Source organism: Dipodomys merriami, unplaced genomic scaffold, assembly GCF_024711535.1.
Source record: "Dipodomys merriami isolate MVZ:Mamm:240054 unplaced genomic scaffold, mDipMer1.0.p SCAF_5, whole genome shotgun sequence".
Classification (NCBI taxonomy): domain Eukaryota; kingdom Metazoa; phylum Chordata; class Mammalia; order Rodentia; family Heteromyidae; genus Dipodomys; species Dipodomys merriami.
In genome coordinates this window covers 15,377,842-15,391,088 of record NW_027206068.1, presented here as the reverse complement: position 1 = coordinate 15,391,088, position 13,247 = coordinate 15,377,842, and the positions used below count along the sequence as shown (strand labels likewise).

Here is a 13,247-nt window from a genome sequence, read left to right as displayed (position 1 = left end):
TTTCTTTCTCTTTCTCTCTCTTTCTCTTTCTCTCTTTCTCTTTCTTTCCTTTCTTTCCTTCTTTCTTTCTTTCTTTCTTTCTTTCTTTTCTTTCTTTCTTTCTTTCTTTCTTTCTTTCTTTCTTTCTTTCTTTCTTTCTTTCTTTCTTTCTTTTCTTTCTTTCTATCTTTCTTTCTGCTGGGAATTGAATCCAGAGCCTCATACATGTGAAGCAAGCACACTGGCAATGAACTACATCCCCAAACCATGTAGAATGGATTTCTATTATTGTATTTCTTTCTTTAAAAAAATAATCTAAATAAAGAGATATGGTAGTCTATCACCTGAGCTGTTGAATCCGATATAAGGAAGCCCTGAGGAGTGCTAATTAGACACAGAAAGGATGACGGCACTGGCTACAGTTATAACCACAGAGAAGACTGCAAGAAGCTGCCAGGATCGTGCACTATAAAAGGCAGGACAGGCCCTTCAGCCTGTTTACTCTATGTTACCATATAGTGTTCATAAAATAAGTTCTGGATGCTGAGCCACCTGTGTTCAAATACCAGCTCCCCAGGAAGTTTAAAAGTGACACAGTACATTTACAAAAGTGACTGTGGCTCACTCAGGAAGTTGCAAGTAGGTCCATACAGCTGGAGCAATGGGCAGGGCTGAGGTAGAGGACACTAGAACAAGAGGAAAAGATGCAAGGGAAGTTGGGGTTGGGGCGGGGGAGGAGGAAATCTTGACATAGTGAGAAGACAGACTGAAGAACGTGAACTTCAGTCTAAAATAAAGAAGATTCTGAGGAGTTGAAATTAAGAGAATGATTCATTTGTGACTTACATTTTCTCAAGGGAGTCTGGAAACTGTAGAACACAGCTAAAGACAAGAAGTATCAGGAGCTGGAACTAGAAACATGGTAGCAAGAATGCAGAGAAGTCAACCAAGTGCCCTTATCCCCTATTTGCCACTTACAGTGCTTCAGGGACTATCATTCATCTCCTTGAAATTATGTACTAGGCTCCATCTGAGGTACTATTTCTGAACTTCTGCCTCCAAGGAAGCAAAATAGAGTGAAACTCCTTCACCTGGGCAGCAAATAGTCCCACTTTGGCTCACTATGAAGGAAAGAAAGTGAGAGGACTATCTCACTGCTAATTTATTGACTTCCAGTTGACTATATTGTCTTTACCCAATGAAACAAGTACTCTTTCCTGTGAAGATGTTTAGTGTGGGGATTGAATTCAAGGCCTGGCCAATATCCCTTAGCTTTTAGCTTAAGGATAGCACTCCACCACTAGAACCACAGCTCTACTTTCTGGCTTTTCTGGTGGTTAACTGAAGATAAGATTATCAGGGATGTTCCTGCCCAGACTAGCTTCAAACTTTGAACCTCAGATTTCAACCTTCTGAGTAGCTAGAATACCAGGTATAATCACTGATACCCACCAGTGATTTATCTTATTTCTTAAGATAAATTTCCTTTATCTTCATTTATAAAGGAGGCAAGTTTGTTGCTTGAAAAATCTACCACCATCAAAGTCAGAGAGTACTATCTTATAGAACCATACTAATGAGGCATATGCAATTGTTAAGTGATGTTACTTATTACTTCATTCCTGCTACCTAACACCAGGTAACTTGAGGAATAGGTGAGGTTGGGACAAATAAGAGAGAATAATGGGAGAGATGACATTGATCAAGATGCACTGTACTCCTAAACTGACACTTTGGACTGAAACCCCTTTATACAACTTCTTGAAGGTAATTTTAAAAATTAAGAATACTAAGACCCTTCCCTCTTATGAAACCAATCTTTTGGATTAACCCACCTCTGTAGATATAATCTGTGGATTATTAAATCTTACACATCAAAAGCAGAATACTGAACTGTAATACCTACTAGATACTGTATCCCAGAAATGAGTACAGTCTCCTTTCCTTAGGAATGTCAGGATTACAGAATCTTCCCTTTCACCTCTATGATAGTGAAGTAGACTTTGTATCATATATTTGCCTTTAGTGTCAACAAACGTGGTTTAAACAAAAGAACACAGAACCTTGGATCAAAACACCCATCAAGTTTCTAAACCTTTCTGATCTTCCATTTTTACATCAATTAATAAAAGCTTTACCTTTTCCATTTTGTTTGGTGAACATTAAATAGTATAATAACTGATAAAGGATCAAAACATCTGATGCTGAAAAATGTTCTGTTTTGCTCAGTACAATCAGAGAGCTAACAGCTTTAAGTAGCCATTGAACACTTGAAATGTGACTCACTCAGCTGAGAAACTGACTTACTTTAGTTAATTTTAATTAGTGTAAAATTTAAAATGCACATGCAGGTAGTGGGTACCTCACTGAAAGTACAGTTTTAGGGTGCTCTTTTGGTAATTCCTCCCCTAAGTAAACAATTAACTGTTTTTCTGGAAAGCCATATATTAACATAGCTCTTGTTTAAGAATGAGTGTTTCCCTTTGAAAACAAAGATAGGTATGTAACTATCTTAAACACAATTGATGAGATAAATTAGGATCAATTTTTTTCAGTATTTTTTTTTAAATAGTGGAGTTTTCCATAATAACACTCATGAAAATTACCTGGCTAGTCCCATGGACCTTCTCCTCACTGTTAGATTTATTTTTTTAACCCTGTGATTCTTCCAAGTTTCCAAATGGTTTCCATCAGTATACCCATTTTTCACAAAGGGCTAACCTCCCCCATCACTTGTGCCCAGAGTCCTTAGGAAGGTGTTTTTCTCTTTTTCTGTCTTACCTTTTCCATCATCCAGCTTCGCTCTGTTAACATGTTTGCAGATAAGGAAAGAGGAGGAGAAATAATGCTCTATTTGTATGATTAACAGCTGGCTTTGACTCTTTTTCTGAACATTGCTAAGGTTTAATGCTATTGTTGCTGTGTGAGAGAGAGAGAGAGAGTGTGTGTGTGTGTGTGTGTGTGTGTGTGTGTGTGTGTGTGTGTGTGTGTGTGTGTGTGTGTTTGTGTGTCTGCATGTATACATGTCCATGCATTCATAAATTCACTTTGGGAGTTCCTCAGAAGATTTTCACATAATGCCTATGAAGTAAGTGTTGCATCTAGTTCTTAAGTCACCTATGCAAGCCTCCCTAAGCTCAGCTTTGCAAGCAAGGGAAAGCACCAGGCTTTTCTGGAGCAGGCAGTGAAGAACTTTCTCTGGGCTTCACCTGCAGAGCTCTCCTCATCTCTATCCCTCAGGATTGAAACGGCTTTAAACAAAAACAAAAACAAAACCTTTCTCACGAAATCCTGTCTGTTCATTTTCCTCTGTTTTGCATTACAAGTAGAAGTCAGCTCAAGAGTTATGAAAATATTCTGAGCTGGATTTTTTATTTTTGGCCAGATACCTCTCTTCAGTTATCTAAAATCAGTTATCTTGGCCTCTTAGCTAATATTTTAAATTCCATATTCTATCACTGTAGCTCCACTAATCATCATTAGATACTGAAAATAATTACATAAACATCATGGTAAAGATCATAAGCAATAGGATTCCATCACCAAAATACATTTAAAAACTAGACACACCTCTATCTGCATGGGAGTGGGAAGGTTTGGACTACTACTGGGGTTTGAACTCAGGGTCTTACATGCTTACTTAGCCTTTATCCTCACAGCTCCTGCTTTACCACTTCTGCCATACCTCCAGTTTCAGCTTTTTGTTAGTTAACTGGAGACAAGAATCTCTCAGATCTGCCTGCCTAGACTGGTTTTAAACTGTGCTCCGATCACAGATACTCAGCTACCTGAGTGTCTAGGATTACAGGCTAGCCACCGGTGCCCAGTTCCATTTACATTTATTTATTTATTTATTTTTGGTTTAGCAGTCCAACACTTTGAGCCACATCTCCACTTCTGGTTTTTTGAGTGGTTAACTGGAAATAAGAATCTCCAGGGGCATGGGAGGTTTTGCCATTTTTTAAGTTCTATGTTGATTTCCTTTTTCAAGATTTTAAAGTTTTCATCATAGAGGTCCTTCACTTCTTTGGTTAAGTTAATTCCTAGGTATTTTATTTTTTTGTGGGGCTATTACAAATGGAGTTGCTTTCCTAATTTCAGCCACACTTTTCTCATTGTTGGCATACAGAAAAGCCATTGATTTTGGGGGGTTAATTTTATACCCTGCTACTTTGCCAAAGTTTTGAATCAGCTTGAGTAATTTGGGAGTGGAGTCTAAGGGATTCTTTAAATACAAGATCATGTCGTCTTGCAACAATGAGAAGTACAAGTTGTCATGTCGAAAACGAGCTTTATTTACAACGTCGGTGGGGGGGGAGGATTGGGGGGAAAGGGGGAGGCTGAGAAGGGATGTGAAGGGTAAACAAAGGAGGAGGCTGCAATGCTTGGTAAGAAATGTATGCATTATCCTGCCCATGTAATTGTAACCCCTCTGTACAGTATGTTCACAAATAAAATAAAATTAAATTAAATTTAAAAAAAGAAAATACAAAAATTAATAAAAATTTCAAACTACTTTTCTTTACTCAAAAAAAAAAAAAAAAAAAAAAAAAAAAGAATCTCCAGGGGACTTTTCTGCTAGGGTTGACTTCCAAGTGAGATCCTCAGATCTCAGACTCCTCCTGAGTAGCTAAGATTACAGGCATAATTTAATTATTATTTTAAAGGTAAGGTATGTAAGCCAGATAAAAGTACATTTCTTTATGGACAATGTCACCCATTTCCTCCCGCTCTCCTAGTTTTTTCCCTCTGATTTCCACCTACAAGTATAGTTCATTTTCTTTTTTTTTTTTTTTTTTTTGGTTGTGGTTCTTACATTTTCTACAGTAAATATGCAACAACTTTTAAATCAGCAAGAAATGGTTAAAAAAAGTATTGTTTTACAAAAGGGTAAATCCAACTACTTCAAGTGGTATCTTTTATCCCTAGAAAGCATCATTCAAACCTCTTTCTTATGTTGTTCATTGTATTATAAACTTTATATATCTATTTATCACTTTACTTCTTGTATCTGCAGTGCTAAGCAAACTGTGAGTATAATAAAAATTTACTGAACAAATAAATGAATGGTACCACTCATCTCACAATGACCTCACCAATCCCCACCGCCAAGGGAACAAAAAAGATAGTCCTTGGATTAAGATCTGAAAATCTTAACCAACTATAAGCTTTTGCTTTGTAGTTTTGCTCATATTTCATCATGTAACTCCATGCACACTCATCTATGTGGAGCAATTATATCTTTCTTTCTCATTACCATATTCCAAAGTAGCCTAGTTTTCTTAGTGTAGATGCTCAGAAAATTATTTGTTGAATTGACTGAATAAATTAACTTTAGAAATTACATTTTGCACTTTTCACTTCTCCATGTATCCCAAAACTACTACATTCGATTTTTGCCTTGTTAAAGGTCTTTTGCCAAGTCTCCAAGACAGTAAACTTTTTTTTTTTTTTTTGTCGGTCATGGGGCCTGAACTCTGGGCCTGCGTGCTGTCTATCAGCTCTTCAGCTCAAGGCTAGCGCTCTACCACTCGAGCCACAGTGCCACTTCTGGCTTTTTCTGCTTATGTGTTGCTGAGGATTCGAACCTAGGACCTCATGTGTGCAAGGCAAGTGCTCTACCACTGTGCCACCTTCCCAGGCTGACAGTAAACTTTCATCTGTAAGTCATCTGTCTTCCTTAGCAAAATTAAATTCTCTTCAGCATGATGATAGCACTCATTTGACTCCTTGCATTATTTAAATATGCTTTTTATATTATTTAAAAATTAACCCCATTTTAATAACTAGAATTTAAGAACTATAATTCTTTGATGTCTTTCTTCCTAATTTCTACCTGTCATAGTAACTAGAAGAGACTCCCTAGGTACAAAACCAGTCTCTACTTACATTTGATATAATTTCTCTCAGTAAGTTTCTTTATCTGTCACAGAGGTGAAATATTATTATGTGCTCCTTAAAGTTAAGTCAATGCACTTAAACTACTTAGGGCAATCCAGGTTCATTGCGAGCACTCAGTTGTTATCAATATTAGTATCATTATTGTTATTAATATAATTAATACTAAAATAAGTGTTGCTTAAATTGGAAACAACAATCAATGTCCAGCACCACTGGTTAAGAGACAGAAAATTGATCTAAATTCAAAATTTCTCTCTATTTTGGAGATTGGAGTGTTCCCCATATAGCTGAGTCTCCCAAATGTCCCAACTTCCTGAATTTCAATTACATCTGGACAGATTTTTTTATTAGAAAATTTGAGGTCAAGAAGTATGTTGATAATGAGCAGAAACAGGAAGTCTCACCTTGGCTTGTAATATATTGTGGTATAAATATTCTGGAAAGCAGTTTCTTAATATTTGAAGATAAACTTGCCTGTTGCTCAGCAAATCCATTTCTAGAGATATACTCCAGAGTAATTCCTACATTTGTACACAAGAGCATGCAAGTGAACATTGATAGTGCTATTAACCATAGCAAAACCACACATAGCTATGAAAATTAATAGGCTGCTTCATAAAAGTCAACAGGAATTGATCTCAGAAGTATAATGCTAAGAGGAGAAAGCAAGGGACAGGTCAGTAACCTGTACTTTATTGCTCATAGAAAAAATGTAAGCATTCAAACCAATGTTATATACTACTCATGGATGAGTTCAAATGTAGTGGAAGGATAAAATATTTTAAAATCAAAAGATATTCACCACAAATTTCCAATGTTAAAAACAAAGACAAAGGATTAATGAAGATGCTTTACCTTTCATGTTTTCTTTCTTTTTTTTTTGGTCCGGTCATGGGGCCTGAACTCTGGGCCTGGGCGCTGTCCCTCAGCTCTTCAGCTCAAGGCTAGTGCTTTACCACTTGAGCCACAGCGCCACTTCCGGCTTTTTTCTTTTTGCTTATGTGGTACTGAGGAATCGAACCTAGGGCCTCAGGCATGCAAGGCAAGCACTCTACCACTGAGCCACCTTCCCAGACCATCATGTTTTATTTCTTAATCCAGTACCTAAACACACAAATCTTTGTGGTATCTACATGTCCCTATTTTAAAAATATTCTTATTATTTTTGTAGTTGTACTAAGGAGTTTTGATTCAATGTATCAATTTATTAATACAATGACTCTTGATATTTAAATACCTATAATGCCATTGTATATGTCAGAGTAATAGCTACATTAAATTTTTCCCCCACTAGAAGTAAGAAATACACACTACTCTTCTATTATTCCTGGAAGTTAAAATCAGGTGCCTGTTCTGGCTAGTGATGAAGATGATTTTGTTTATTCAGAGAATTTCAGTGTAAAGAAGCCTCATTTCTCTTGGGAAGGAAATGGTCACTGTTAATAACGGAAAACATCGGAAAGAAGACATTAGAAAGAAAAATCAGCATGTCTTTGCTTTGTCTTCCCATCTGCAGGACATGAAGGTTCTTTTTCTTTCCTCCTCTACAGCCTGTACTAGAGCAGGGTGAAGATCAGAGATAGGTTGCATTCTTAGGCAAGGGAATGTGCAGTCTCCAACGTGGCACTCCAGGATTCCAGCCCCCAGGTGATATACAGGACTTGGAGGTCCATTCTTTAGGTCAGTTTCAAGTGGCCTCCAGTGTGGAGCATTTTTTTTCTCCCAAAAGAACAAGCTTTCCCTCTGACCTCAATGACAGCCGTTGCTTCAGGTATCAAGCTTAAATATTCAGAAGAATCTTGGCTGTCATTATTTTTACTTAGTGTTTTTCTTTACTGAATGACTCCATCCTTCTCTCCTTTTTCATTAGCACATCTCATTTATTCAGGCTCAGATGACCAAAATCAGTTTCCAATGCACTCTTTCTGCACTCATAGTCTTTATCCCTGTACGCTGTTCCTTGTATGCGTTGACTACAGCATGCAAGGTTTTCAATACATCAGTTCTTGAGATGGGGCACTTGAATCTCTGCTATGGAACCCCAAATCTCCTTGCAGATGCTACAGCTAACCTATTCTAGCATCTCCATCAAAATCCTTTGGAATAGCTGGGCACCAGTGTCAAAGGGTATAATCTTACCTACTCAAGAAGCTGTGATCCGATTATTTCCATTCAAAACCAGCTCATTCAGACAAATACCCTTAACTCCAATTAACCAGCCAAAAGCCAGAAGTGGAGCTGTGATTGAAGTGGTAGAGCATGAGCCTTGAGCAGAAAAGCCAAGTGAGAGTGTGAGGCTTTTGAAGGAAGTGAAGGGACAAAGGAAGAAAGGAAGGGAGGGAAGGAGAAAGTAAGAGAGGAAAGGAGGGAAGGTGGAAAAAAGGACAGCAAAATCCCCTAAAATAATCCATAGAATGGTCCAAGTCCCTCCTTTCTAGGTATACATAAAATCAGTATATTAAGTATCACTTCCTAAATTTTCATGCTCAACAAAACCATTCATCTTAGGAATGTAATCATACTATGTTTTTACCTAATTTTCCATATCGTTGCCTAATTTAGCTCAGATAAAAACTTAATGGTTATTTCTCTTATTGCTATAAATGAAAAAAACCCCACAGTATTTCTTGCAATAAATGTATAATACTTCATAAAAATGGCTGTCATTTAAAACCAGTTGTTAAACTACTTTTTTCCTGATAAATCCTGTGGTTTACTTTGTTATTTTTAAAGGCATTTTAAACAAGTGATAGAAGAATTTTCAGTCATAACAACCCAACTGATCCTTGAAGATTTGAATTGAAGTAAGGAGGTCAGGTCTGGCCTGCACCATATTAGCCACATGGTAGCTGGTAGGATCTGGCATCTTGACTTCATGCTGGGGGAAGGAAATGCCCTTGCCCATCACCTGCCTCTCAGGTGATGGGCATGCAGAGATCCCTGGAGACAGGGGCAGGCATTTGGCTGAATCTGTCAGTCCAGTCCCTGGGACTGGGAATTTCCTAAGGATCTGCCCCCTGGGCCGACCTAGTTAGGCCCAGACCAGCCTAATTGCCAGGACACCATGGCACGTGTGTTTCTGTGATTGTGTCCTGTGTCCTGTCTCCTGGCTCGTCACCAGTCATCATGGCATCCCAACTCAGCTCTCCATTCGAGCAGAATTGGGCTTGGTGGTATTGGTTTTGGTTATTTCTTTCCTCTAGCTGTGTTATGTGTATTTGTGTGCTGCAGGCCTTTGTAACAACTGGAGGCCTGCAGCCTGTTATCTGTATAATAAAGACTTCAATATTGTATATTTTAAAATGTGGCTTCTGGGATGATTTACCTTACAACAGAATGTGTACTGGAAAAAAAAAAAAAAAAAACAGTAACTTTCTCAGTCTATCCTTTCAATGCTATTGATTCTTCAGGCCAGATGTTTCCTGAAATCATGACTACAAAATGCAAATGCAAAATTTGGTAAACACTGTTCATGAAATATTCTCCTCAGTTTTTTCTACCATTCTCTAATCTGCATATCTTTCCAAACCTGAGTGCAAACACCATTTGTTGCCCACAGTGTCTTGTGAAATTCACTGCGGGGTGACTCTCCCTTCCTTGGCCACCCTGGGAAGCTTCTCTTCCAAGTTTGAGGAAGTAACTCCCCTCTGTTTTGAATGACTTCTACACAAGGTTTCAAACTGTTTTTTCCTTTTCTTTTTTTTCTCTCCGTATGACTATAGGTCAAAGAAAAGATTTATGGAAGCTTCTTTATAACTTCAAAATAAATAGTCCACTGTGGAGTATGATTCACAAAGATGACTCTGTGTCCAAAAGCAAAAAAAATGATATGGAAACTATCGAATATGATTTTGCCATAAAGAAAAATTAAATTATATCATTTTCAGGAAAATGGATGGAACTGGTGATAATGATGATGATGATGATTCCAGTATGAATGGCGAGGGGTCATGGATATAACGGGGGTGTCTGGGAAGAGGGGATGCCTAGGGTCATAGGATATTACATATATATGTGTGTATATGTGAACAAGCTGGAAGGATGGATGGGAAGGATAAGAATGTGGAGGAGAATATGTTCAAAGGGTGCTCTGCATTTCACCACAGTGTAATCCCATTTTATACAAATATATACTAATGCAAAATGAAAATTCCCAAATGAATGAATGAATGATTGAATGAAAATGACTCCATGAACAACTTAAGTGACTGATGAGTGGACACTTCTTCCCTCTAACTAAGAATGCATAGTTCCTGGAGTAGATAAGGGTCCCCCTTGCCCAAGGTCTGTGTCTGAATAATACATCTACTCGCCAGTCTGAGCCCAGAGGGAGGGCACTACAGAACCACTGTCAATCCTTGTCAAACAAACAACTGGCTGTTTCTAGAGAAACTGGACCGTCAATGGGACTCAGTGATAGAAACACTGTGGTTTGTGATATGTGCAGTGCTTCTGAAACGCCCCATCTTTGCTTTCACACTGTTGCTGACCTAGACTTGCTGACCCAGCTCCCGGAAGGCTCACACTTCCATGGTATATCACCTACAAAACTGTGCACTCTCAACACACACACTCCTCCATCACCAAAACCTGGGGAACATAGTCTTCACAGCTGGGCCTATGTGAAGTCTTTCAAGAAAGGATTTTCTCAATGTTCAGCATTCTTGTGTATTCAGGTTAAGATCGATGTAATTTTCAAATTGTATTTATTATTATCCTGAAGTAATGGTGACAAAATGTCACTATTTGACAAAGCAGTCTTATAAATACAAAGAATCTTTATCAATATTACCCCTTTCTTCATTCTCCCCCATCCTTCCCAACTCTACCCCTTCCTTCAATTTTCTTAATTTTGTACAGTGTACATTGTATTTTATGACTGCATTCTCCTCAACCCTTGTCCTCCAAATTAGCTAATATATTTCAATATAACATGGCCCTTAACAAACTGTCTCAAGTCATCATTACCTTTAGAATACATAGATTAAAAACATTCTATTTATAAATTAATTACGGGGAGGTGAGCAAATTGGAATAAATAATACAATTGCTTTGTTTTATGAATGAGTTGTAGCTTAAGCTTTCAATTAAGTGGTAACCAAATAATTATGACTTCATAATTTCTAGGTTATAGGTTTATACTATCTATGAAGTCATATTAAGATCACTGTTGTGAGCTCAAGATAATCATGTAATTATGTTAAAGAGAGCATGGAAGAATCTTCATGAAGATCCAGACAACTTTAGGAATGTGTGTGAATGCATCCTTTCCACCTGGTGCTATTACTATTACAATACAGACACTAGTAGGTGACTCACATCTGAAATTGAATACAGATTGAGATGTTTCTTAAGGAACTAGACAGGCACAAGCATTTTCACTTTGTGCTCTTTGGTCTTTTTTTTATTGTATTTTAAAAAGATATAATATAATATTATCATCTTGATCATTTGTAAGTATACAGTCCAACAGTATTTAGTACACTTACGTTGTTGTGCAATGAAGATCTCCAGGAGATCTTCATCTTGCAAAACTAAAACCCTTCATCCATGAAGCAACTCCCACTTCCCCTTTCTCCCAGACCCTGGCAACAACCATTCTTCTTTCTGCTTCTGTAAAAATTTAACTAATCTTGATACTTCATGTAAGTGGGATCCTATGATCTTTCTCTTTGATCTGTTGTGGAAGCTTGGTTGAAACATTAGATGGTGCCAAGTCACCCTCCATCAGTTATTGTCTAAGCATCTTTTTATTGCAATGAACTCTGTTATTTTAATTCGGTTAAACCAATGATGTAAGTTATACCCCCTTCCCAAATGAGAAAAGTGAGGCTTTGCAAGGTAAAGCATCTCATTATGGGTCCCAAATCTAATAAACAGGGCGCCCAATCCAGCTGGATCTGATTCCAAAGCTCACAGAGTCTTTTTAATACATTTGGATGCCTTTTGAATAACTTCATGGTTTCGGAGGATTTCAGCCATCTACCTATTCCAAACAAGTCACAGTAGCTCTTTTCTTAGATTTGACTTGTCAAGTTGTATATCTCCCTCCTTTTTAAAAAAATATTTTATTTTAAACCATATCTCAAGTTATTATTCTAATCTGTGTCCCCAAAGTCCCCAGAATATCAGCACCTCCCATTTTACAAACAGGGCTTAGGAAGAAAGAAGCAGTCAGTTTTATTCAATTTTCCTGAAAGTTCTACAACTTCTCAGCCCCCGGCATATATCAGCATGAATTGGATATTATTTTTAGAAAAAGCAACACTTACATCTGTGGAAGCGAGCCTCAACTTCTTCTGCTCAGGCACATTGTTTTAAGTGAGTGGAAGTCAGTCACTGAACCCAAAGGTGCCTGCCTCCTCCTCCACAGGGAGCATGGGGAGCACCTGTGTTCCTGCTCTCAGAGCCACCTGGGAATGGAAGTCCTACCAGCCTGACACCAATGCCGCTCAACCAGAAACTCTGAGAGGCAAGAGAACTACAATACCCACAATCCAATGTCCTCACCCGAAACCAGGAGGACAGGGCAACAGCCAGTTTCACTCAGAGGAAAGGGACACAGTTGGAAAAGCAATAGGAACAAACATCATATAGTTACATCTAAGAACAAGCAGTGTTTATGATCCTACTTCCATAAAAGGAAATTAAAGTGGTTTCATGTTTGCCAAGGAGTAAGGGCGGCTCCTTCTAGTGTTGGCAATACAAAAGCTCTGCAACCTTGAACCTGTCCTGCCAGATTCTCTTTCACTGACTCACAGATGGGTTTGTCTCAATACCTGAGGAAACACGTGAATGTAGACTACAGAGGTGAGGTCCTCTGCCAGATTTAGTTTCTCTTACATCAGCCCGGTAATTATCACCCAAGAGATGCTACACATACAGTGGAGACCTTTTGAACCTTCCAGTTCCAGAACATTCTGGATTTTTAAGCAAGAAGGTCGGGGATCTGGGTGAAGTATGAGAGGTTAAAGTGTTAAAGAAAATATCTTTCTTGAAATGTCCTTCCAATTTCCTTTCCATTACAAGAGACTATATTTTCATCTTTCCATTGCCGCATTATTTTCAATTGCTCAGAATTCAAGAAAGAGAAAACACAGGGAGGAATGGGGAAAACTTAGTGAGATGAAACATTCAGTAATTGTTTTCACTTTGCAGTCAGCAACAGAAAATGAAAAATAAATAAATAAAACTCAAACTAAGAATGTGTTTTTCTGATTTGTTTATAGAGTATAGCTCTCTAATGCTTTTCTTTTCCATTAAAATCAGCCCAGAAAATAGAAAGAGACGTGTCTTGGCTTGATTTGAGATCAAACACATAATAGCAAGGGAGATGGTCCAATGGTGACCAAGTATTTCCTTTTTCC

The 13,247-nt window shown here is 37.9% G+C and overlaps 1 protein-coding gene across 4 annotated transcripts in view; it reads right to left on the bottom strand.

The window, feature by feature from the left end:
• Macc1 (MET transcriptional regulator MACC1) overlaps positions 1-12,218 on the bottom strand; it is a 76,888-nt gene extending 64,670 nt beyond the window's left edge. For 2 of the 4 annotated variants that reach the window (XM_069996130.1, XM_069996128.1), the window contains exon 1: positions 12,153-12,218. Coding sequence is in view for 1 of the 4 variants with exons in the window: in XM_069996128.1 (XP_069852229.1) it covers positions 12,153-12,154 (2 nt within the window). In the remaining 3 variants the exon portion in view is untranslated. The remainder of the gene's footprint in view (positions 1-12,152) is intronic. The other 2 variants (XM_069996131.1, XM_069996129.1) reach the window with 2 other exon arrangements.
• Between the last annotated feature and the right edge of the window lie 1,029 nt (positions 12,219-13,247).